General features: G+C 42.0%; 1 protein-coding gene across 3 annotated transcripts; it reads left to right on the top strand.

The window, feature by feature from the left end:
- The first annotated feature begins 1616 nt into the window (after positions 1 to 1616).
- Positions 1617 to 20569, top strand: LOC114043759 (peroxisomal 2,4-dienoyl-CoA reductase-like). 3 transcript variants are annotated; one of them, XM_027862966.1, is made up of 10 exons: positions 1617 to 1690; positions 2233 to 2359; positions 4278 to 4346; positions 7630 to 7681; positions 8756 to 8891; positions 14297 to 14421; positions 14509 to 14602; positions 15303 to 15407; positions 16396 to 16607; positions 20196 to 20569. In XM_027862966.1, the coding sequence occupies exons 2-9, from the start codon at positions 2277 to 2279 to the stop codon at positions 16605 to 16607; spliced, it is 876 nt and encodes a 291-aa protein (XP_027718767.1). In that variant the 5' UTR covers positions 1617 to 1690; positions 2233 to 2276; the 3' UTR covers positions 20196 to 20569. The 3 variants fall into 3 exon arrangements, with proteins under 3 accessions (XP_027718767.1, XP_027718768.1, XP_027718766.1); XM_027862967.1 differs by lacking the exon at positions 1617 to 1690 and adding an exon at positions 1716 to 1727; XM_027862965.1 differs by lacking the exon at positions 1617 to 1690 and having other exon boundaries at positions 1750 to 2359.
- The last annotated feature ends 5169 nt before the right edge of the window (positions 20570 to 25738 follow it).

The raw sequence follows: 25738 nt of genomic DNA, 5'->3' as shown, positions 1-25738 counted from the left end.
ATACCACAGCAGTGTGTGATAAATGCCATATGACTTAAGTGGTACAAACAAAATGCTGTAGAAGTTCAGAAAAAGGAGAGATCACTTCTAGTTAGGGATGAAAGGATGGGGCAGGGATTGAAAAAAAAAATCTTCTAGGAAGTGGTAGTGAGCTGTGCCTAAATGAGTGCTGATGGGGTGGTGTGTGTTGTATTGTGGGAGGGGTTATTCCAGGCAGGGGAAACGGCATCAAGGAAGGCCCAGACAGGAGCAGGAAGAGTGGAGGATTTCTGAGGAATGCTAAGTTGTATAAATTGTCTGAAGTGTAAGGTTAGTGTGGGAGATGAGTCCTGAAAGGTTAAGATGGTGGAGGGTCTTAAAATATAAGGTGGTTATGGAGTTTAGACTTTGCAATACAACAAACATTTAATTAGTGATACTATGTGCAGGCACTGTGCTAAGTATTGCGGGAAATTAAAAATCAAAACAATAAGGAGCCATTGATGGATTTTGAACAAGAGACTGAAATACTAGGTGAATATGTGACAGTGTGTGCAGGGAAAATTGGAAGGAGAGGCTCGAGGAAAGGAGACCACTTAGGAGGCTATTGCCAAACCCGACCAGTAGCTAACTGGTTTCTCAACTAGGGATTCTATTTTCTGCCTCTGAGCATTTTAGCAAACTGTCCTCCCTTCCCCCGCTCCTCTCCCATGCCTAGAGGACACTTCTTCATTTCAAACTCTTAGAATCTTTACCTTCTGTAGGATTCAGATTAGGTGCCACCTCCTTCACTAAACTTTCTTGATCTTTTTCAGTACAATACAAAATCCTGGAACGTAGGAATGCCCCCCGACCGGGGGCTTTGTATGTCACTGGAGGCACTTGACAAATATTTGTTGAAGAAAGACAAATTTCTATGAAAAGTTAATATTATTCAGTTCACAAGCTCATTGCTCTAGCATATTGGAATACTTTTAGATCCTGTTTTAGGTTTACTAGGTCATAGATTTAGGGCAGGAAGAGTCCTTAGGGGCCATTTAATACACCTCCCTCCCCATTTTACTGTTGAGGAAACTGAGGTCCAGGGAGTTTAAGTAATTTTCACAAGGTTACACAAGGGTCAAACTCCATCTCTAGGACTCTTTGTGACCTCTTTGCCCTCTCTAGGCCTCAGATTGCTCATCCATCACATAAGAGGGTTGGGCTCTGAGGTCCCTTCCAGCTTAGGATCTCTGATCTTATGAAGCCAAGGCCCATAATGGGCAAGGGACTGGTCAAGGGTCACCCAGGGAGCCAGTTGTCCAGTTCGTCAGCTGTTCCTTACAGCTTCTGGTCATCTGTAAATGTGTAAACTTTGTTACATTTTTTACAGATTTGTAAATCTGTAAATTTGTAAACTTGTCTGAGCATTAATCCACGGTGATGCTACCAGCCACCACAAGACGAAGGGTACAGTCTCCACCATACTCGCCTCTACCTGGGATTTGTTGCGCTGGTTCGGCACGTGCGCAGTCCCAGGAACTCCAAAGGTTCCTGACACACCGGCATCACACTGCGCCTGCGCCCTTTTCTCTTCCGGCCCTGGAAGACTTCAACTCCCAGAGCCTCACTCGGCTTTCCCGACACTTAGAGGAAGGGGGAGGGGGAGGAGTCAGCGGTAGCCACGCCCAGTTCTGCTGCGTTGGACTCGTTCTGTGAAGAGGGAAAGAAGGTGGGCGCGTGCGGTGTGACTCGAGGCTCTTTACCAGGTTCCCCGATCTCTCGGTCTTCCAGAGGGCATTCTCGGCGGTGGCGGAGGCTTCCCGGCTCGGGTCTCCCTTTTTTTGCACCACAGTGCCCCTCCTACCAGCCCAGGGAGCAGAGGAGCCATTCCACCTGCCCCATGCCCGACCAAGATCCACCTGATGTGCCCTGAGATAGCCCCACCCTCCCCGGCCGCTCCGCCCTGGAATCCCCAGGGGACTCAAGAAGCCCCTGGACTTCTGGGAAGAGACCCCTCCCAACACACACCTTCGTGCCCTCTAGCTCCTCTCCCCTATCTGGGAACCCTTCTCTGGAAGGGGTGTGGTGTGGACAGTGCTGCTTTTCCCTGGGATGCCCAACTACTGGCCCCTCCCCTGGGCTTTCTCCTTCCTCCCACCCCCTCTAATTCCACACCTTCCCATCTCTGGAATCTGGCAAGAAATACGGAACAGCAGGGTTGGGGCAGACGCTGCCCTCTCAGGGAGGTACTGAGCCTATTCCCGTTACCAGGTGTTGCAGTGTCCCAGCTTCTAAGTGACCAGCGGCACGGTGCCATGTCTCATCGTCCACCCCCCGACGTTGCCACTGATGACTGTCTCCGAAGTTATAGCTACCTCTTCAGCCCAGATATCCTTCGGTGAGCCCTCCTGACAATCCATACCCCCAGCCCAAGAATTGGGGGTGTTGAGAAATGGCTACGACTGGGAAAGAATGAATGACCTCTTAGGATTGCCCCCTTACTGGGGTCCGTTGTAGAAGGGCTTCTGGCAGAAAGAACTGATAGAGTCCAAATGCAGATAGAAGCATACTATTTTCACTTTATTTGTTTCGTGTTTTTTTTTTCTTTTGGTATGTTTCTTTCACAACATGACTAATATGGAAATATGTTTTACGTGATTGCATATATATAATCTATCTCAAATTTCTTTCCGTTTTAGGGAGGGAGAAAATTTGGAACTCAAAATTTCAAAAGAAATGAATGTTAAAATTTGTCTTTACATGTAACTGGAAAAAATTAAACTACTAAAAAATAAAATCACTACAGACAAAAAATGAGAAGGGCTTCTGGCTTGAGGTCTGGAGGTAGAACTTCATACTTATAGATTGAGACTCTTATACTGTGCCTCTAGGGAGGCATATAGAAAGAATGAATCCCTATAGCCATTGAAACTAGAAACACTGATTTTTTTATTTTACTGAAAATCAATCAATGAGGGACTGTAAGGTAGTGATTCATTAGATGTCCTTAGTGTAAAGGATTTTACCCTTGGGTGAAAGAAGGTGGTACAGTGGATAGAATGCTGCCTCAGACACTTACTAGTTGTGTGACCCTGGGCAAGTCACTTGACCTCTGCCTCAGTTTCTAATAATAGCATCCATCTCCCAGGGCTGCTGTGAGGATCAGATGAAAATAGTATTTGTAAAGTGCTTTGCAAACCTTAAACTGATATATAAGTACTAACTGATTATGGTGGGCCAGGAAACATCTTTACTTTGCCATTTACTGGCAGGCCCTGCCAAGCTTAGAAGGATCATTGAATCATAGAACTAGAGCTGGAAGAGCTTTCTGGTCTAAGTCTTCATTCTACAGATCAGGAAACTGAATTCCAGAGAAGTGAAATGACCTGCTCCAGGTCGCATGGTAATTGTCAAGAGGTGGAATTTGAACCCAGTTTCTTTAAGTCTAGAGGCATTATTTTTTCCTGCTGTTTCATGACACATCAAGTATAGGACAAGTGAGGGGCTATATCTCTGTCATCCAAAGACCAGCCTAAGTTCAGAAAGGCTCATCATCGGAAAGTTGGCCACCTTTGTTTCTTTTTGGTTCCCATCTACTAAGGTGGGTGACTAGAGGACAGGGATGAAATCTGTATTGGTGGAGAGAGGCTATATTCTGATGAAATCATAGATCTTGTGAAATATTTTTATTATTCAGAGGGCTTAAGGAACATTTAAAATTTTTATTATTTTTAGATTTTCATTTTATTTTCATTCAGAATTTAACAATCACCCACAAAATGCACATTTCCATATGTATACATTGTAGGAGATTGTACGTGAAACTACAAATCTCCATTATGGAGATCTTGCTTTTCTTCTTTTTAAAATCTTTTCTTTTTAATTATTCAGAACTTAACACTAAATAAAATGGAAATTTCCTTACGCATAGTAGAAAAGGAAAAGGAGGTGGTACATGACACCATGGTTCTCTATTAAGGGCAGCTTGCAGTTCTTTTAAAATGTATAATAAATTCAGCATGTATCTTTCAAAGCTATTCTGTTGGTCTGTGATTCTTTCTGGCCTTTTGTGCATTTTTTAATAAGATAATCAGTGAACCTCTCTTCCTTCCTTATTTTCTTCCCAACTTCCTTCCTTCCTTTTCTACTCTATTGCTATTCCTCTCCTCTCCATCCCCTCCCATCCCCATTGGAAAAAAATTAAAAGCTCTCTTCTAACAGATTTGCATAATCACTTGCTTTTCTTTTAAGCATATAACAACTACAAAATGTAATTTTCTGTAACATTTTTTGAAGGGATTTTCTTTTCTCCACAGTGACAAAGTGGCCTTTATCACTGGAGGAGGCTCAGGAATTGGGTTCCGAATTGCAGAAATTTTCATGCGGTATGTCTCTGTTCATTAGCTTCCCACCTCCTCTATCTTGACAGACTTTGCTCACCCAGGACTGGACGGTTTGGTGGCTGCTTTTTACTCTTTCACCAAATTGTCCATCCCTCTGCAGAGGCTTACCTATGCCTACAAACTCTGGTCTTCCCCAGCCATTACCCTTCTCAAATCATGTCAGTTACCAGATCTCCTTAATTCTAGTTCTGCAGAATCTCTACATTTGCTCCATTCTCCCTTCCCACTGCCATTATCCAAAGATAAGCCTTCATTCCTACCAAAAGGCATTACTATAATAGCCTCCTAACAGGGCTTCATGCCCTTTTCTTTCTCCCTCTTGACATCCTTCATGCCAGAGTAATCATCTTCATGCATCTAGCTGATCATGCCACTCTGTTACCAATTCTTCAGTGACTTCATATTGCTTCCCTGGAAAAATTCATAGTCCTTTGCTGGCATTAAGGCTCTGTTCAGTCTGTCACCATCCTATCATTCCAGCTTTACCTCCTGCCATTTACTTTTCCTTTATAATTGGATGACTCTTTCTCTCCTGTATTCACCTTGTGCTTTCTGACTCTGTGCCTTTGCTCATGCTGTTCCCTAGGCTTAGAATTCCCTTCCTGACCCCTTGCAGGTTGAATTCCCTAGCAGTCCTTTCCAGGCCAGCTGAAATGCCAGTGCTCCTCCAAGAAGCTTTGCCTGCTCTTATTCCCCCTGTCACATTGTTGGTAAATGAGCTTTCTTCTCTTAGGCCTCATATAGGACTTCCTCTTTCAAGTGTTGATTGTGGTTTATATTATATTCTAGTGTTTTATGTGTGTTATATCTCCTTACTATATTGTAAACTCTATGACCGCAAAGTGTCTTAGTCATTTTTGTCTATTTGCTAGTTTGTAGCATGGTTCTCTGCACATAAAGGGTGCTTAATAAATGTTTGTTAAGTTGAACTGAGTGTAAGATAGGTATAATGGTCCCTGCCCTACTTACCTTACAGGCTTCTTGAGGAGATTAAATGGAATAATGAATGAAAAAAGTTTGATGTGCAAATGTTCTCTGAACTGGTATTGTTGTGTTGTTGTTCATCCTTTGTTTTCAATGTCTTGACTTGGGAGTGAATTGGGTTTAAGTGAGGCAGAGCTGTGCAAAGTCATCAGCCTCACTCTTTCCTCCAGAGTCATCAAAGCCCAGTGGCAGGACAAGAGTCAAGACTATGGCTGATGGCCTAGTGGTAGTCAACTGGCCAAAGATTGCAGGTTGTCAAGGCTAAAGACCACATGGTATCTTTGGGGCAGGAAGGACATCTCAGTGAACTTGTGAAGAGGGAAGAGAGATTTATAACTTCTGGACCTGCCAAGTCCCCTAGATGTTACCACTGTATTATACACAGTGTGGATGCAGCTTTGTATCTCACATACGGCAAACATTTATTAAGCACCTTCTATGTACAAGGTATTACACAAAGTGCTGGGAATACAAAGATGATAAAAAGCAGCCCCTGCCCTAAAGAAGCTTACCTTCTATTGGAGAGGATATCACATATAAATAGATAAGTATGTGCCTGATCATTTGAGGAAGGAGACAGAACTATCAGCTTTGGGGATCAAGAAAGATTTCCTGGAGGAGGTATAACATGAGAAGCCTGGAAGGAAACTTGGGATTCTGAGGCAGATGTGAGGAAGGAGTGGTTTCCAGGCCTTGGGGATGGTTTCTGCAAAGGCAAAGAGGACCCACCTATATGTGTTGAGTCTTTGGTGTAAATAATCTGTGGTGGTATTGGTGAAGCCTGGCCAGGGCTCAACATTTTGTTTACCTCTAACAGGCCCTGGGAGTTGTCCTAGTATTGGTGTTTGGTAGGCCCGAGGCATGCAAAAGGATAAGAAATTGAACAAATATTTAGATATCTACTGAGTGCAGAAGAATGGGGGCTGGGGACAGATAGAGATTAATATGACTTGGTCCCTGGCCTCATGTAACTTGCAACCTACTAGGAGCATATGACACCTGTCTTCAAAACTGGTGCAAAATAGATCATGTTAAGATGAGTAGAGAGACACAGAAGTACTTTCAAAGAAAAGAGAAACAAAAAATTTGATTAAGCAAACTTTTTTTAGTACCTTTGGTGCAGGTAACTGTTAGGTGCAAAAAGCAAGGAATTCAGAGAAGAAGCTGGACCATGTGGAGGCAGGGAGATAAAAGAAGAGATCCCTGTACCCCCAAATTCAGTGTGCTTGTGGCATGGCTTGCCCAGCCCTGGTATGGATGGTTTGAAATGAGTAATATGAGTGCATATTACTGAGACAATAAAGGCACTGAGAAAGTTTGGAAACTTCTGGTATAGAGGATTGACTTATTGAATTAGACCATCTAATCTACCAACTCCCTTTCAATTCTAGGATTCTGTGGCTTTCACAGGGGAGTCAAGCCAACAGAACAAGAGATTTAATAGTTAAGAAGATGGTGCTCAGAGGTGTGGAGCTCAGAACAATGAGGAACAATGAGTTTTTGGTAGGCATATGTGTGGATCAGAGGAATTGAATTTGATTTCATAAGTGTTTGTAAAGCACCTATTATGTGCAAATAATTACTCTAGGTGCTGGGGTATCCAAAGATGAATGTCATAGTCCTTCTCCTCAAAGAGTTTACTGTCTGTAGGGTGATACAAAATACATATAAATAATTATAAAATAAGTAGGATATGTTGAATACCTAAGAGAATGCTATGAGGATCTCCTGTATTACCATCCCAATGTGGCAAGGAATTGGGGTGGCATTGTGGGCACAATGTTTAAATAAGGTGTAATGCAAATTTCTAAGGTGCCTTCCAGCTCTAAATTAGTGGTCCTTGTGGAGGATGGAGCAGAGAGGGGTCTGTATCACTAAAGTGCTCAATATTGTGTTCTGGGGAGAATGGATCTTTGTATTGACCAGGACAGCCCACATAAGGTGGACATTTAACTGAGGATTTCAGATGCAGGGAACTAATCCTAACCCAGTACTACTCTTTGGCTGTTAGCCCACTTGACCCTTACGCAGGCCCCAGCCCCTTTCCCATCCTACCCTCCTTGCTTTTTTGCTTTTACCCTGCCCTTTGCTTTTAATTCAATAGGTCCTTTTGTAGGAAAGAACACTATCCAGTCTGCCCTCTCAGATAAGTAATAAGAAGGGAGGAATGCCTGATTATGTTTTGTTTCCTTCTCTTTACTCTTTAATCTTATCCTTTTGGTATCTCCCCACTCTGCCCCTTACCTGGTGTTTGTTGACTTAAACTGTTTGTGTTTTACAGGCACGGCTGCCAGACGGTCATTGCTAGCAGAAACCAGCAAAGGGTGTCTGATGTAAGTGGGATCTCCCTGACAATTGGGACTTTTCTTTCTTCATTCTCCTTATTGATTAGTACCTATTTCTCCATGGCTCATTGTAGATATAGTAGCACTCTGTTCCTGGACTGTGGATTAGCAAGTGACCTCTAGAGGTTCAGGGATGAGAGTGTGACGGTGGCACCACCTGGCTGTTTCCTCTTTATTGTGGAGTTTCAAGACGTGATTTCAAACCTTGCTGCTTATCCTTGGGTTCTTCCTTTCCAGATGTTCCCCTTAGTGTTACTAACTTATTCTAAAGTTTACAAAACATTTTCATCTTTATAGCCCTGTCAGGTAGATAGTATAAACATTCCTGCCATTTTACAGATGAGAAAATTGGGGCTTGTAGAAGTCAAGTGACTTACGCCCAGCAACATAACTATTGAATGTCTAAAAATGGATTAAAACTCAGTCTCTTGGATTCCAAATTCAGTGTTTTTTCACCAATGCACCTGGCTGCCTCCCTTGGTTTTTTATTGAGTTACTGGTATGCTTTTTGTGATAGTTGTAGGGTATGTGTTGAAGTCCTGTGGGTGGAAGACGATAGAGGTGGGTTATTTTTTTTCTTATCCATAGCACCTGGAAAGGGAAAACTTCTTCCATAGAGCCAATGTCCTGGGTGCTATCAAACTTATTTTATTGTAAGGAAAACGAAAGGGAGCTTGGCGTAACCTCCTTTAGGTTACCAGCAGAGCCAGCGGAGACTCAAGGTTTTCTTTGCTAATCTCCCGCTCTTGTTCTTCCATGAATTTCTTCATGGAATGGAGATTCTGGTTTATGTAGAGCTTTACATACATTGCCTAAAACCTGTGAGTTAATCAGGTATTGCTAGGCTATTTTTATTATCTTGTTTTTCAGATGACGAAACAGGTTTAGAATAGTGAGGGACTATTAGTAAGTGGCGGAGCCGTGACGTGAAAGCAAGTCTTTTGGTGCTCGTTCTTTTTGCTCTTCCAAGCTCCCTCTTCTGGGTGTCACTGCTGGTACATTATAGTGGAAGTAGAAATGATAGGCCAGTGCCCAGATAGCTTGTGTTGTCTCCTGGTGCAGGCAGCCAAGAAACTGATTGCTGCTACTGGTCAGCAGTGCCTTGCCCTGTCTCTGGATGTCCGGCAGCCTCAGACCATTACTGCCGCAGTCGATAAGGCTCTGAAGATGTTTGGCAAGATTGACATTCTCATCAATGGTGAGTTCCCCCAGAGGGAGAACAAAGGGCCTCAATCCTCAGTGGAATGAACTGAAGGAGCACATCCTCTTTAGCACATGGCTTCATAAGGGATGAAACAGCATATGAAATGTAAGGATTATTGCATTTAGAACCAAGACGAGATCTAAGAGATTATCTAGTCCAGATCTTTCATTTTACAGAGTAGGGAAACTGAGGTCCAAAGTCACACAGGTATCAAATAGCAAAGTCAAGATTTGAACTTTAGGTCTTTTGACTTCGAAGCTAACAATCTTTCCACTGTACCACTCTTCCTTACAGGGTAGCTAGTCCAAATTATACCTATATAAGAATCCCTTTTAAGATCTCCCACCCCAACTCCCTGCACATGGTTATTCAGTCTCTATTTGAAAACTTTCAGTGATAAGAAACCCATAACCTCCTGAGGCAGTCCTTTCCTTTCATACTTGTAATTGTTAAAGAAGTTTGTTTCTATGTGAGCCTTCTGGGACTCAGGGGTGGGGAACCTTTGCCCTTAAGGCCACATGTAGCCCTCTAGGTCCTAAAGTGCTGCCCTTTGACTGAATCCAAACTTCACAGAACAAATCCCCTTAATAAAAGGATATGTTTTGTAAAACTTGGATTCAGGCCCTGCCCTCAAGGAGCTCACAGTCTAGCGGGGGAGACAACATGTGAACAAATGAGTGCACACAGGTGTACAAAGTGGATACAAGGCAGTCTTAAGAGGGGAAGGCCTAGGCCTTTTATTCCTTCTCCTTAGTTATCTCCTGAACTTTGCATAGCATCTGTGGCCCAGCAGAAAAGCCACCTGGACAAGATTGGTTCTAAATCAAGGGAGGGTGTGTCTGATATGGGTATGCCAAACTGCTCACCTGGGCTAGTCTGCAGCATGGAAGGCTGAGGCCAAGACGAGGCTGCTCCCAAATAAGGCAGGATAAGGGCCCATGGGAAGGATCCTAAGAACTTGAAAATATTTAGGAGAGAGAAGTCCTGTTGGGATGCCTAAAGAGTCCACAGCTGTCAGTGAAGGGAAAAACTTGGCAAGTTCTCTTATCAAGGTTTTATTTTAACCTCATGTAGAGTTTTACTTGGGCAAAAGGCTTCTGGCCCAACATCCTGCCCTTGCTCTCCAAAGACCATTTGTGTTCTACTTTTGGGGGCAGGGAAACTATCATAGGGGATTGACCCTTGGCCAGGAAGCATTTTGTTTTTATTGGACCTGTGATTTCATTGGTGTAGGAAACTCTTTCTGCTTGGGGCTATCAGTAGCAATTCTGTAACTTATTATCTTAGAGCAGAGGTTTTTAACTTTTTTGTGTGTGATGGATCCTTTTAACAGTTGAAACCTTTGGACTTCTCAGAATATTGTTTTTAAATGCATAAAATGCGTAGGATTACAAAGGTAAACAAAAGTTAGTAAAATGAAGATGTAATTTTTCCCCATTCTATTGCATAAACCCCCTAAAATCAAAATACAGATCCTTTGGGTGTCTGTAGATCCCAGGTTAAGAATCCTTCTCTTTGGGGCAGCTAGGTGGTGCAGTGGATAGATCACTGGCCCTGGATTCAGAAGGACCTGAGTTCAAATCCAGCCTCAGACACGTAACAGTTACTAGCTGTGTGACCCTGGGCAAGTCACTTAACCCCATTGCCTAGCCCAAAAAAAAGAAAAAAAAATCTCTCTCTTGGAAAGTTACCTCTAGGCACTAAGAGATTAAGTTATTTGTTCAGTGTCAAATAGCCAGTGTGTGTTAGGTTAGGACTTGAGCTCAGCTGGGACTCTGAGGCCATTCTTCCATCCACAGAACCATGCTGCCTCTCAGTATTTTTAAGTACTTGATTTTCATTCTTAATATGTGCTTACTGAACTGATTGCTTAAGGTCACCCAGAAAGAAGACCCACATTTTCTTACTTTGTTCAAGGATGCAAGAAAGATGTTACAAGCAACTTTATTCTCTAGGAAGTGATTTATTAATCTAATAATAGGCATCATCTTAACAGCAACTTTTCCTATTTTGGTTTCTTTTTATTTTGTATTGGCTTCACCCAGAGATGAGAATTCTTCCTGGTCCCTGGACCTGAATCTATAGGTCCATTTTCTATGGGAGTGTAAACATTTGCAGGATTGTACCCAGTACAAATAGGATACACAGATGCCAGTATTGATAATTGCCCTGTTGGGAGTGTGTGTATATGTGTGTATACATATATACCTTAAAACATGATTTTATCTCCTTGAAGGAAGAGATTTGATGGTTATTATAATTACCATTAGTAGAAGTAACAGCAATAATTCAAATTATATTAATCCAAATTGTTATATGATGCCTTATCAATTTATTTGGTACTTATCTGTGTAAATGTCGTGCTTTCCCAGTAGAATCTGAGCTCTTTGAGGGGAGGGACTGTTTTTCATTTTGTCTTTGTATCCCCAGCACCTTGCACAAAACTATGCATATAGCAAAAATGCTTTATTGAATGAATGAAATATACTGGGTTCAGTATATCTTTATTCAAAGGAAAAAGAGTCATAAAGTGATAGGATTTAGAGTGAGACCTTAGAAGTAATCTAATCCTGTAATTTTATAGATTTTGCAGATAAGAAAACTGATTCTCAGATAGATTAAGTGAATTTTCCAAGTCACCCAGGTAACTGCACATTAGAGCCCACAGCTTCTGACTCTAAATGAGTGTTCTTTCCATTGAATCCCATTAATCTGGAATGGGCCTAAAGAGCCAGGCAGTTGGACCAGATGGTACCTGAATGACTGTGATGGGTGACAAGGAAAGTGAGAGCATTTCTCTGGCTGTCTTCATGGGGCACTGTAGACTTTCTGGGGAAATTGGCTCTTTACTCCTCACACGTAGACTGGCATTCATACTGCTCTGGTAGGTTGGGGAGTCAGTTTTTATTCCTGCCTTCTTTCCTTAAAGGGCTTTCAATAAGATGTTCACAAAGAATTGCAATAAAAATTAGACTGTGGTAAGTATAAGACCAGGGAAGGGGGAAGATTGATCACTTGAAGCTGTCAGGTTTAGGGACGTGTTCATTGAGAGGTCATGCCTAAGTTGGGCTTTGAAAGTCTAGAAGACTTCCGTCCAGAAGGGATAGAGGGAATGTGTTCCAGGCATGAGGTATGGTTAGTGTGAAGGCCTGGAGCTGGTAGATAGAGTGTCCTGTGTGAGGAACAGAGAAAAGGCCACTTGAGCTGAATTGTGTACAGGAAGGGGAAGAATATATAATGAGACTGGACAGAAAGCTTGGGGTCAGGTTGCGAAGGGCTTTAAAAACCAAATATAGAAGGCTCCTATTTTATCTTAGAAGCAGTGAGAGCCACTGGAGCTCACTGAGTAAGAATTTAATATTCATTAAATATGTTTGTCTAGTGAACAAATGGCTTGTCGATGTAACCAGAGCCCCAGACCTGCCTTGTACAACCCCCAGATTTTCTCTGGAATCTGATTATCTCCTGAGACAGGGTTGAGTAGATAAGGCATTGGGCAGGCTGCTTGCATTCTCTTCATGGGTCTGGGTAGGGAGCACAGACTGTTTTCTCAGCTCTCTGGTCTACCCCCTACTCCCTATGCTATGCCATGCTCCCTCATGTGGGAGAAAAGCTATGCTACCCTGTCAGTGAGTGCTTGTAATGATAATAATGACCTATTTATATAATTCTTTGAGGTTTATTTTTACTGTTGTTAATATTAGCTCACATTGCTTTATCAAGTTAAGATTTACAAAGCACTTTCCTCAAAACAACTTTGTGAGGTAGGTAGCGTAAATACCATTCTCCCGTTTTATAGCTGAAAATGTTGAGCCCCAGAGTGGTTAAGTGACTTGCCCAAGGTTGGTTAAAGCAGAATTGAACCTAGGCCTTCTGATTCTAAGTCCAATATTCTTTCCACTTTACAAGACTCCTTCACCCTAGTCTCTTTATTTTGTAGACTTCTCCTAGCCTTTGTCTTTGCAGAGTGAAAATCCCTAATCATTTTAGTTTGTGGTCATATGGAGGTTTCATTTGTCCATCTTTGAATTTTCTCCAGTTCCATTTTAGCTTTCTTGAGATGTAGGGACTAAGTGAAGTCAAGTCAATAAGCGTTTATTAAGTGTCTTCTGCATGTCAGGTACTGAGCTAGTCTCTGGGGATATAAAGAAAGGCAAAAAACAATCCCTGCCCTCAAGGAGGTCACAGTTTAATGGGGGAGACAATACACACACGCAAAAAAAAATGTACAAATAAGATTATCAGTTTATCTCCTTCTCTCTCTAGCTGGCTAAATCTCTCTATCCAGAGTGTCTCGAAAGTCTGAGTGTAGTGTTAAGCTTTAGCAGTTTAAAACTGCACTGAGACTTTTAAGACACTCTGTATAGTATATATACAGGATATGGTATATATATATACAGGATAGATTGGAGATAATCTCAGAGGGAAGGCACTAAGATTAAAGGGGACCAGGAAAGACTTCTTCCATAAGGTGAGACTTTAACTGAGATTTGAGGAAGAGATGAGGAGGGACAGATAATAAAAACATTCTGGGTTGGGAGTTGAGTGTCTTGTTCAAGGAAGAACCAGGAGATCAGTGTTACTAGATTGCAGAGGGGACTAAGTTGTAAGAAGACTGGGGGGGGGGGGGGGGAGGAGACAGGTTGTGAAGGACATTAAAAGCCAAACAAAGGATTTTTTTTAAATTAAAATTTTTTTAGGCAATTGGGGTTAAGTGACTCACCCAGGGTCACACAGCTAGTGTCAAGTGTTTGGTCTGAGGCCGGATTTGAACTCAGGTCCTCCTGACTTCAGGGCCGGTGCTCTGTCCACTGCGCCACCTAGCTACCCCCTCAAACAAAGGATTTTATAATTATTCCTAGAGGTAATAGGGAGCCACTGGAATCCATTGAATGGGGAGGTGACATTGTCAGATTTGAGGTTAAGAAAGATCATTTTGACAGCCAAGTGAAGGATTGACTGGAGTAGGAAGAGACTTGTGGTGCCCCCCACTGGGCAGTTGCAGTAGTCTAGGTGCCAGGCGATGGGGGCCTGTATTACTGTACTGCAGAGGTGAGGTGCATGCTCAGGAGCTATTACCAAGATAGAAATAACGGGACTTGGTAACTGATTGGATACGGGGAGGTGAGAGAGTGAGGAGTTGAGGAAGACCCCTGGGTTATGAACCTGGGTACTGGGAAGATAGGGAAGATGTAGGGCCTTCTACAGTAACAAAGAAGTCGAGAAGAGACGTTTGGGGGAAAGGGAATGAATTGTTTTGGACATGTGTTTAAGATGCCTCACCAAACAACATAGAGGGACCTGAAAAGTATGGAGTTCTGGATATTTGCTCTCCCAGAGTGGCTGCTTAGGAGGTTGTTTGCATTTGCTCTCTCCCTTTCCCCACTTTTCTCCTTTAGGTGCGGCAGGTAATTTTTTGTGTGCAGCCAGCAGCATTTCCTTCAATGCATACAAAACTGTAATCGATATTGATACAATTGGCACCTTCAATGTCTCCAAAGTCATGTTTGAGAAGTACTTCCAGGTAGGTTTTTGCCAACCTTTGACACATTAGAGTCCCTGGGGGTTTTTCTGGCTTTTTTTCTCACTTTCTTTCCCCTATCTGTTTTAGGACCACGGTGGGGTAATCATTAACATCACTGCTACCCTGGACTACCGAGGGCAGGCGCTCCAGGTGCATGCAGGCACTGCCAAGGCAGCCGTGGGTATGGCCCGCTCCTTATGAGGCTTTTCCTCCCTCTTGTCCCGTGTTCCCTGGCTCCTTCATTTCTGACAGCCACAGCAATACCAACAATCATCACAATTCACGCAGGGTGTCCTACAAGTGTATTTGCAGTTTTAAGCTAAATACCCTCAAGTTAAAACTTTTGGGACACCCCCTATAGTGCTTTAAAATTTTCAGAGTGTGTATAATACATGATCTCCTGTGATCTCCTTTGATCATTATAGCAGTGGTCTGAGGTAGAAACTGCAACTATTATCATCCCCATTTTACAAATGAAGAAACTGAGGATCAGGGAGGTTAAGTGACTTTCCTATAATTCCACAGCTAATAAGTGTCAGAGGTGGGATTTGAACCCATATTTTCCTGACTTCAGTCCCAGAATTCTATCTACTCTGTAAGATTTCCTCTAAAAGAAAAGGTTGCTTTATCATGCAGCAACCTGAAGAACTTGGCAGGCCTGACCCCCTTCGACCAAGTCTTATTCTTTTTCTTCTTTATACTATTCTTCCTTTTACCCTGGGTGAGAGCTACACAGGCCTTTGCTTCCCACCCTGACTTTTGTCTTGAGTTCCCTTTTGCTGTGATACATATAGCCCTCTTTCCCCTTCCTTGACCATTCCTTGAACCTGTTGAGGTGTTCTTGAAACTTTTTTCATCTCTATATTTTTATCCCTTTGCAGATGCAATGACAAGGCACTTGGCTGTGGAGTGGGGTCACCACAACATCCGAGTTAATAGCCTGGCTCCGGGCCCCATCAGTGGCACTGAAGGAGTGCGTCGACTTGGTAAGGCAAGGCCATGGGACAGCGTCTCCAGTTTTATTGAAACTCCTCCTACCTACCTGTGATTTCACACACTTGTTGAGAGGCAGTATGGTGTAGTTAAAAACCCTGGAAAATCAGAGATCTGGGTTCAAGTACTGACTTTGCCACTTCCTCAACTTGAGACCTTTTTTTCAATAGCCTCTAAATAAAATTTAGCGTTGGCTCTAATTGTGAATTTTTAAAAATATTATTGTGAAAAGAGGTCCCAGAGGCTTCACCAAACTGCTAAGGAGACCATGACATAAAAAAAGCTTAAGAACCCCTGATCTTAGTGATATGCTCTTCCATTTTTTTGGAGATTTTCAGCTGGAAAATTACTGTTGCCCACAGCCCTTTAATGTTTGCAGGCCCTATACGGGTGAGTATTTTCTTTACCCTCTAGCCTTTGAGTGTACTTCAATACCCAATCTTGTTGATGTGAATGCTAACTCTGATGGTGAAGGTCACCACCTTTCTGTACCTCATTCTGTGTGATATTTGATTTTGGCTATGTCTTTCCTCATGTCCTCTACATACACTCTACCAAACATGCTGGAGGCCTTTCTCTGATTCTTTTGATATTTCATGAATATGAGGGCAGCACATGGCTCTTATCCCTTATTCTTGCTTCATGACTTACCTACCTCCTTTTCTAGTCATAAGTGTTCTTGATGGTATTTTTTTTTTTTTGTGACACCTCTTCCATGGAAGTCACTCTTTGGAAGTCAATGAAATAGTCCTAGACTAGCTTCTAGAGAATTCCTGACAGATGTCTGACTTTTCTAAGGGTTATAACCCTGTTTTGATTCCATCACATTATTATTTTTCAGTCCTTAATATTTAGTACCTGTCCTAGACATGATTCGATATAGAATTATTGACAGAGTGGAGAATTGTGCCTTTATTCTTTCCCTTTTCCCCTTCCTACACATATTCTTCAGCTAATTCTTTCTCCTGTTTTTCTTTTCAGGTGGCCGTCGATCCAACTGGGAGAGAATTATTTTGGGAAGCCCTCTCCAGAGATTGGGGAACAAGACTGAGATTGCCCACAGTGCACTGTACTTGGCCAGTCCGTTAGCATCCTATGTGACAGGCACAGTCCTGGTGGTGGATGGTGGGAGCTGGCTGACTTCTGCCAACGAATACATGATGTCGTTGGGGACTGAAACTTCCAAACTCTAGGTGAGGTACACCTCTGCTCTCTCACCCCACCCAGGGCCTACTTTTAGCAGACTGCCCATCTCATTGGTAGGAGAGAGTGACACTGGTTTCTAGCAGTTTGTTGTTGGGAGTTGATAAGGGGGAGTTTGGTTGGCCTGACAGAAGAGGCAATAGGACAGTAGTGAAAAGAGCCCTGAGGGAGTGTCAAGAGTCCTGGCTTCTAGTCTCAGTTCTGGTAAAGATGAGCTATGTGACCTTGGGCAAGTCACTTCCCTTCTCATTTGCCTCCTCTCTAAGATGAGAACTTCAGATTAGACTATGTCTAAAGGTCCCTTCCAATGCTGACATTCTCTGGTTCTATTTCTAAAGTGCCTTCTATCCCTAATTCTCTGTGTCTTTTAAGCCACCAAGTTCACTTAAGGGTGCTCATAAGATCTTCATGAGTCACAATGTGTGTGTGTGTGTGTGTGTGTGTGTTTATAAAATGTGTTTGGGGTAGAAAGTATGGTCAGCTAGTTTGTTGAACTGGTAGAGTACTAGCAGGGGAAGAGCCATAGTGATAATAGTAACAATAGTAATAGCAGCATACAATTGTGCAGCTTCTAGTTTACAAGGTGCTTTAAGTGAGGTAGGTTAGGTAAAGGAAGTATTATCAGTATCTCCTCTTTACAGATGAGGAAGCTGAGGCCCAGAGAGGAGATGGTTTTGCCCAAAGTCATTTGACTAGTGTTTGAAGCCCAGGACTTAAACCCAGGTCTCCTTCCCTCAAGTACAACCTGTTTTCTACTGTAGCACACCTAGTTTCCTTCCTGTTTGAATTGGCAAGTTTACTTATGTGTTGTGGCCAGAAAAAGGGGAAACATTTCTTAGCCTGCAGACTCTTTTTTGTAACACCTGTTGGCTAGGAACCACTGATTTCTCTGTTCAACCTTGGATTCAAGCTGATGGGTACTTAGGAAGAGTGAGTGGCTGCTTCAATTGAGTTTCATAAAGAATGGCCCTTTTCTTTAGTCACTTTCATGGCTGCTCATTAGTCATTGTAGCTTAAATATCTAGAGTCCTTTTTTTCCTTCCTCAAATTTGTCCTCTTGGTTTCTCAGAAGGGTCATTGCACTCACCACAAATTAACATTAAGAATTAATATAATGTTAGCAATATAAGTCTGTATATATTTAATATCATTGCAAGTTATAGTTATTATCAAACTTATATCAACATTGTATCAATAGAATATTTTAATTTAATGTTAGTTATAGTACTAATATAGTTCTTCATATACTCAGCTATCTCAAGGTATGTCAGTTCACAAAAATAGAGGATTATTATAGTAACCACTGACATTTACATAGGGCTTTAAAGTTTGCAAAGAGCGTTCTGCCTCTTCTCTCACTTAAGTCTCCTGATAACCCTGAGAAGACACATTCTACGCAGAGGTGTCAGACTTGTTGGGACGCAGAACTCCCCAATTCAGCCAGAACCAGATTACAATGTAATTAGAAATGTTTAGCAAAACCAATAAACGTATAATACAACATAGATAATGTTAAGTTGTGGTTTTCTAAGTATACAGCAGCAGGGATCAGGATCCATTTTTCTTTTGAGTTTGATGCCATTTTGTACAGGTATTATTTATTAACACCTTTTCACAGATGAGGAAATTGAGAACTGGAGAGATGAAGGGCCTCGTTTGTGGTCACCTGGCTAGCAAATGCCTCCTGGTCAGGGGCAGGGTTTTTTTTTTTAAATTCTTAAATTAATAAATATACCCAAAAAGAACAGTTGCATAATTCACAGTAGAGCAGAAATAGATTATCTGCAAAAACATGCATGGTTATTAAGTACAACTTGCTTTTTAAAAAAAGTTTATAATACCTTCAACATGTTACTTCCAAATATGTCCTGCTTGTCTCTTTCCACTTCATCATTTCTCTTCTGTGTATTTTAAAACATCCTTCAATGACCCTTTTCCTTTTCTTTCTTTCTTTTTTTTTGGACAGCCTTATTACTAGCTTTCCCCTTGAACTTATCCCTCCAAATGAAAAATAAAAACGCAGTCCTTGAAACAAGCAAGTTTAGTCGAGTAAAACAAATCTGCTTATTTGCCATACCAAAAATTTATATCTCTTTTGGCACCTTCAGTCCTTCACTAGAAACCGGATTTGAGCCTAGTTCTTCCTAACACCAAGTCCAACACTATCCACTGTGCAGTGCTGCCTCTACAATCAAGTTGCATATTACCTCAGTCAGTCCCAGTTTATAGGGACACCAGTTTCCCTACTTTAAAAAGAGAGCCCTAGGGGGCAGCTAGGTGGTGCAGTGGATAAAGCTCCAGTCTTGGAGTCAGGAGGACCTGAGTTCAAATCCAGCCTCAGACACTTGACACTTACTAGCTGTGTGACCCTGGGCAAGTCACTTAACCCCATTGACTAGCCAGAAAAAAAAAAAAAAAGAGAATCCTAGTTGAAGTGAGAACTGGGAAATTCGATTCCTCTCTGTCATTGATTTGCTATATGACACTTGCTTAAATACTGCCCCTCTTTGTGCTCTACTTCTTTCACCTCTTTGGGATTAGATCAAGGGTATGAAAGGGGCTACTGAGCTCTCTGCACAAAAAGTCCTTTGAACTGCTCACCCAGGGACTTGTTCTTGGACCTAAGAGCTCTGCTCAGCTGGTCCCCGAGTCATCAGTCTAGGTGGGCTCTTAAAGGAGTACCCCTAAGCCTTCAGTTGTAGTTCTTACCTTATGACTCACTTTAATGTCAAGGACAAACAGTAGGCTTTGAGAACAATTTTCCCCTCTTTCTCCTAGAAGTATTTTTAAAATCATCACTGAAGGAATTGAATGTGCATCTGTGTGTATTGCAGAGGGAGATGGTGCGAATTCCTTTGCCTTATTCATATGTGATTTATCATAGTACCGTGGCTGAGGACCTTTCCAGGGATAAGATGTCCACTACATTACTTCCCTTGATAGGTGAATGGGTGCTGTGGCCCAGAGGAAGGATAAAACTTTTTAAAAGTTTGGTTCTCAAGGTAACTTAGTCTCAACGCTGAAGGCGTCCATGGCCCTTGTGCTACCCAGTAGGGAGCACTTCAAGCAGAACTTGTAGTACCTTTTCCTAGACACTTGAGTTTACTCCCTAAGATAGATGGAGCTATTGTTTGTCTTGAGAATAATTGTATGGTTATTCTCGGAAAACGCTGAGCTGGTAGCTCTTAACTTCTTTCTCTGTAGCCCTCAGGATGAACAGAAGGGCCCCATCACCCATAAACCCCTGAGTCCCCACCATGAGGACTTTGTGCCAGTCACCAGGTCCCAGGTTTTTTCTGGATTGAGGAAGGAATATTTTGCTTCAGCTTTTCATATTCCCTAGCTGTCAATGCTGAGGGTCCCTGCTTCTCTCACCTTCATGCTAGCCACTTCTGCCTCCTCTGCCAGCTCTGCCTGGCTGAACTTAGTCACTCTGGAACCCCAGTCCAGTAAAGTATATAAAATGTTGGTGGGCATTTTCTTTTAATGCTTCCCAATCCCAGTTAACATTTTATTTCCTTCTCATTTAGGTCCTAGTTGCACAATGTAATGCTGACATCTGTTAATATTTCTTACAGGTAGCTGCCCTGCTGAGATAAATGGAAGAGGATTCTTAACTCAGACCTACTTTTTGATCCAGTGCTACAGCTTTCTCCCAGAAGTCTTTCCTGCCCTCTTCTCCCCTTGATTCCCTCTGGCATGCCAAGCTATTTCAAGGCAAAGCTGTAGGGTGCTGAATCTAGCAAGCCCATTTCTCAGTCTTTCCACTCAGGGTTTTCTGGCAAAAAAACCTGGTGAATCTACAAACATCCACTCCTTTCTAGTGGCCCCATGGCAGATGCTACCAGGCAGGTTATGGGGGCCAATTTGATGAACTGCTGATAAGATAATCTTTTATTAGAGGGTAGGACTGGATTGGGTTCAAACAAACTAATAAAACTTTTGTAAGCGACCACAAGATTTTGACCTTTCTAAGCACGTCTTTCACTAGCTTATCTTTTCCATAAACAGACACTCAGAGAGGAAATACATTAAATCTGTATTTTTGTATGCCCTTAGAACAAAGGACTCTTATTAGAAAGATGTCAGCCTCCTTTTCCAACCTTTAGTGCTGACTAACCCTGCTGGGAACATTGTTCAAAACTTTCATAGTGATAAGAGCCTCATTTTAACCTGGGTCATTGTTGCTGTCCCTCTAAGGATAAATACAATGACTGTGATGAAATGGCTGCCAGGCCAAAATGACCAGAACTTCAGGTTCTTGGACTCCCCCATTCCAAAGACCTAGGGTCAGCTCTTGAATTTGCTTCCTAATCCAAACAGTGGGTCTTCAGGTTTTTCTCTGCCCCCTGATGAGGTGATGTTCTCTACCTTTGGGGAGAAGAGGGGATGGAAGGGGCATTTGACTAGACTTTATCATGGACAGAAGGAAGAAGAAAATTGGTGCTGTTAATAGTCCAGATCCAAATCCCTCTGCTGTCCAAACTCTGGAGTATTGTTTCAGCTGTTCCCTTTGCTTAGTGTAGTCTTGAACTTTTTCTTTGGAAGGGGAGAGTACAATAGGAAGGAATGAAGTGTGACTGGATCTACTCTGATCTCCCAGACTCACGTGGAGCCTTTTCCCACCATTCAAACACTGTCAGCTGAGAATTGCTTATGGCAAAGTGAGACTTAATAATACACAGGTGTTTTATAAGGGCCTGAAGGAAGTGGCATCTCTTGTTGGGCAGAATCCAACTCTTCCTTGGGCATTCTAATAGCATATTTAGGTTGCATATAAATTTTGCAAGGGGTTATTGACATGCTCTTGGGAACTGGGAGATGCCAGCAGCAGATAGGTTGCTCTGACTCAAAGCTCATTAGGGCCAGGTGTGGGGATGGGGTAGGGTTAGCTGGAAGACTGAGTGATTGCATTAATTCCCTGTGATGCTGACTGCTTCAAACATAATAGGAGCAACCTCTTCAAATGCAGTGAGGTTTTGATTATTCTGGGGACAGTTACCTAGACCTGTGCTTTCTTATTCCTCCAGCTTCCCACTGCTTGCCATGTTCCTGCATATTAACACCTCTACCATTGTCTGGGCAAGAACTAGGGAAATAGCCCCTTGATTCAATTACTTGGAAAGTTTAATATTGAACCTGTTGACTACAATGGTATTTTGCAACAACTTTGGAAGTTTTTTATCAATGCAATCCTATGTGAAGACCTCCCCAAGGGGGAACTGAATTTATACTATTTGTTTAAATGAGGCTACTCATAAAGGGGGGGTGGGGAGAGTTACTGGTCTCTTTTACCCTTTGGATGGCAGCCTAAGACTGTTCTACCATCCTATTCTCAAATCCTTTTTTTTTTCCTTCCTGGTTCCTATCCTCTAGTACTCACTATCCCCAGGTCCACTGGGGACAGCCAGTGCTGGTAGCAGCAGGCAGGTAAGGGGTTTCATCCACCGTGTATCATTGATCTTTGCTACATAAATCCTGCATTTTACCTAGAAATTTGTTTTTCAAATATTTTTTTCCTTGGTGCCTTACACCACAACTTTCAAGTGTAAGACATTCTATTAGTGTAAAGTACATCTTCCTTTCTTCCCTATGCTGCAAGGCTGAATTATGAAATTATGAATTTCCTGGGGTCTGATGTTTTGTTTAGGAAGGATTCAAAATGTTGGATAAAGAACACATATAAATGATTGAATATGCTGTTTTTCTTTTTGTATCCTGGTTGTAGATAAAGGGAGAAGTTTACAAAGAAACTTGAGACTTAATCTTTTATTTGTTTAATTGTCCCTGGCAAAGAATAAAATTTTGTTCTTGAAATTACTTAAAGTATGTCATTGAATGAAGACTTATCCTCTGTGTTCATCCTTCTCTCTCTCTCTTTCTCTCATTTCTCTCTCTTTCTCTCATTTCTCTCTGTCTCTCTCTCTCTCTCTCCCTTTCTCATTCTCACTCTCACTCTTTCTCCCTGTCTCTTCTCTCTCCCCTCCGCACTCTGGCTTTCACCTGTTTTAACCTCTGCTTACATTTCTTTCTCATAACATCCAGAATGGGTGGTCAGTCTATAACCACTAATGAAATTAGTGGAAATCAAAGCAATAATGCAGAGGACAAAAATGGAAATCCAGCAGAATGACTCAGATCCAAGGGTGAGTTGCAAGTGGTCCAACTACCAAACCTTATCTCTACTTTTTCCATGTTTGTGTTGAACTACAGCACCCAACGGTACTGGGCTCTCTTGGTGCTTTCTTGGCATCTTTGTCAGCTATTCCTATCTGTTCCCTACACTAAAGATTCCTACTGGTGACCTCTACCTCCCTTATCTAATGTTCACACTGCATTTCTATTACCAGCAACAAAGTGCCTTTGTAGTCATGTTGGGTTCCTGCAGGACTTGAAGGCAATTGATCATTGCTATAAAGGCTCTTATTATTATGCCCTCTTGTTCTGGACTTTCCTGATATCTTCCCCTGCATTTTCAGCACCCCTCTCCCCGTAAATTATAGCCACCTGACCAACCCCGCACCCCCCCCCCAAGTATAAGTATTCACTTATTGAGAAGAAAAGAGATTTTGACAATTATAATCAGGGTCCAACTGAGTAAACAAAAGTTTATCAATAGAGGCTGTAAGTCTTTTTTTTTGTATGTAATTTTTACGATATTTTATTTGTGATATTGTTTTTTTAAACCTTGCCAAAGGAAAAAAAAAAGGATTACTAAAGCCTTTATTAGTGTAACTTTGTATTTGACTTGATAACCTGAAGTGGGGCTGATTTGATTGTGTGGCATAATGGAAATGATGCTAGATTTGAAATGAAGAGGATTGGGTTCAAATTCTGGCTATCTCACTGCCTTTATGACATTGGGCAAGTGCAGGCCTCAACTTCCCCATCTATAAAATGGGATAGTTGGATAGATGATATCTACGGTCTCTTCCTGCTGTGCATCAATGATTCTATGACTTGCTATAGAATAAAGAATGAGTAAATAACAATACAACCCACAAACTTAAATGAATCTCTAAAGTCTGGACCTCTAGCTGAAGAGAGAGGAATCTTTATCTTGTGGCTGGAGATGTGTGGAAAGAAAAGCTAGATTATTCAGTCATTATTTGGCCTTTTTGGCAATTTAGGTGCTTTGGCTAGACCAGTGTTGTCAAACTCAAGTAGACATAGGGGCCACTAAGCCATTAAATAAGGCTCTCTGAAGGCCTCATCTTGACTTAGTTTTAAAATATGTTACATGTATTTTAAAAATTTATTTTGTTAAATATTTCCAAATTATATTTTAATCAGGTTCTAGCAGCACTCAGGAGTGTAGCAGGCTGTGGGTTTGACACCTCTGGTCTAACACCTCTTGTCTAGAACTTCCAGATGTTTTAGTCCTAATTTATGCCCCATGAGAATCAGAATGCAGTACCTTCTCTCTTTGGCTTTTATTACTTGGCAATGGGCTTTGTACATAATAGGCCGCAATAAAGACTTGTTGAATGTAAACAAAAGAAGGAAATTGAAAGATGTTTTCTAGGTTGAGGGAAGTAGTTAGCTATTTTGATTAGAAATTCTCCTTAATTTGTATTTCTACTTGCATGTTTAAATACTGGCCCCAGGTGGCAGCATTGGACCTAAAGAGCCCAAGAAACTCCTTGGTTTCCAGTCATTTGGGGCTATTTTTGCTTATGGAAGTTTTTATTCCCTTTGAATAGTCACATTTTGTAGGGAGTTACTGTCATTGATAGTCTGCCACCCAATTAATCTTTCCTCAGTAGTTCTGCATACCAGAATAGAAATTCAAACAGTAGGGCATAGAAAAAGCACTAGACAGAAAATCTGGGTTTCAGTCCTGGATCTTCCGCTTAGATGTGATTGGATCAAGTTTCTGAGCCAGTTTCCCCATCTGTAGAATGAGACTAATAATCCTTACCCTGTACTGCGCATTGTAGTGGTCACATGAAACAGGATCGGAATAGGGACTAGAACTGGTATTTCATTGGTATAGGGAACTCTTGGATGAAGAAACTGCTTCTATCAATGCAGGTTTGCACCTTCTCTGCAACATAGAAAGCTACCCAGAGCCCACAGAGATTTAGGTGACTTACCTAGGGTCACACAGTCAAGATACGTGGGACTTAAAATCATAAACTCAGGCCTTCCTGGCTCTGAGGCCAGCTTTCTCCATAAGAGCCTTTGTAAATGTGATATACTATATAAATGGGAATTGAGAATCATCAGTGTGGTAGCTGACCTTGATGCTGTGATCATCCTCATTGAAGGCATTTGACAACATGACTGAAAAGATCATGCTTGCTTACAGCCTTGTTTCACTCCATTGGTAACTGGGAAAGCACAAGAGCATTGCCCATTATCCAGAAAGAAGGCAAGCATGCCTTCATGAAATTGATGCACAATGCTGATGAACTTTTTGTTTGTTTGTTTTTATGAGGCAATTGGGGTTAAGTGACTTGCCCAGAATCACACAGCTAATGAGTGTTATGTGTCTGAGGCTGGATTTGAACTCAGATCCTCCTGACACCAGGACTGGTGCTCTCCCCACTGCGCCACCTAGCTGCCCCCTGATGAACTTTTCCGGGCAACTAAATTTTGACATAATTTTCCATAAGCCCTCATGGCTGACTGTATCAACGGCCTTGGTCAGATCTACCAAATGTGTAAATTCTTCAACTTGAAAAGGCTACAAGCCAAGACCAAAGTGGAGGGAGTGTTGGTGCATGATTTTCTGTTTGCAGATGATTGTTTAGTCAAGGTGGTCTCTGAAGCTGAGATGCAACAAAGTATGGATTGATTCTTTGCTGCTTGTGCTAATTTTGGCCTAATAATTGGCACAAAGAAAACACAGATGCTCCATCAGCCACCGCCATACCATCCATTCGTGGAACTATCGGTTACAGCAAATGGAGAAGTTTTGAATGGTGTGGATAAGTTCACTTTCCAGGGATGTACACACTGATAATGAGGTTGACGCATGCATTGCCAGAACTAGTTCAGTGTTTGAGAGGCTCCAAGAAGAGGTGTAGAAAGAAGAGGTATTAGACTGACCACTAAACTGAAGGTCTACAGAGCTGTTGTGCTGACATCATTGTTGTATGCCTGTGAAACCTGGACA

This window comes from Vombatus ursinus, unplaced genomic scaffold, assembly GCF_900497805.2.
Source record: "Vombatus ursinus unplaced genomic scaffold, bare-nosed wombat genome assembly UNPS02014770.1, whole genome shotgun sequence".
NCBI classification, from domain to species: Eukaryota; Metazoa; Chordata; class Mammalia; order Diprotodontia; family Vombatidae; genus Vombatus; species Vombatus ursinus.
This window is presented reverse-complemented; position numbering and strand designations above follow the sequence as displayed.

Excerpts from the sequence above, each read along its gene's own strand:
- LOC114043759 (XM_027862965.1), top strand. The coding sequence starts at position 1,884 with ATGTGCCCTGAGATAGCCCCACCCTCCCCGGCCGCTCCGCCCTGGAAT. Across the intron at positions 7,682-8,755 it reads ACCAGCAAAGGGTGTCTGAT|GCAGCCAAGAAACTGATTGC; the intron begins GTAAGTGGGATC and ends CTCCTGGTGCAG. Across the intron at positions 8,892-14,296 it reads GATTGACATTCTCATCAATG|GTGCGGCAGGTAATTTTTTG; the intron begins GTGAGTTCCCCC and ends TTTCTCCTTTAG.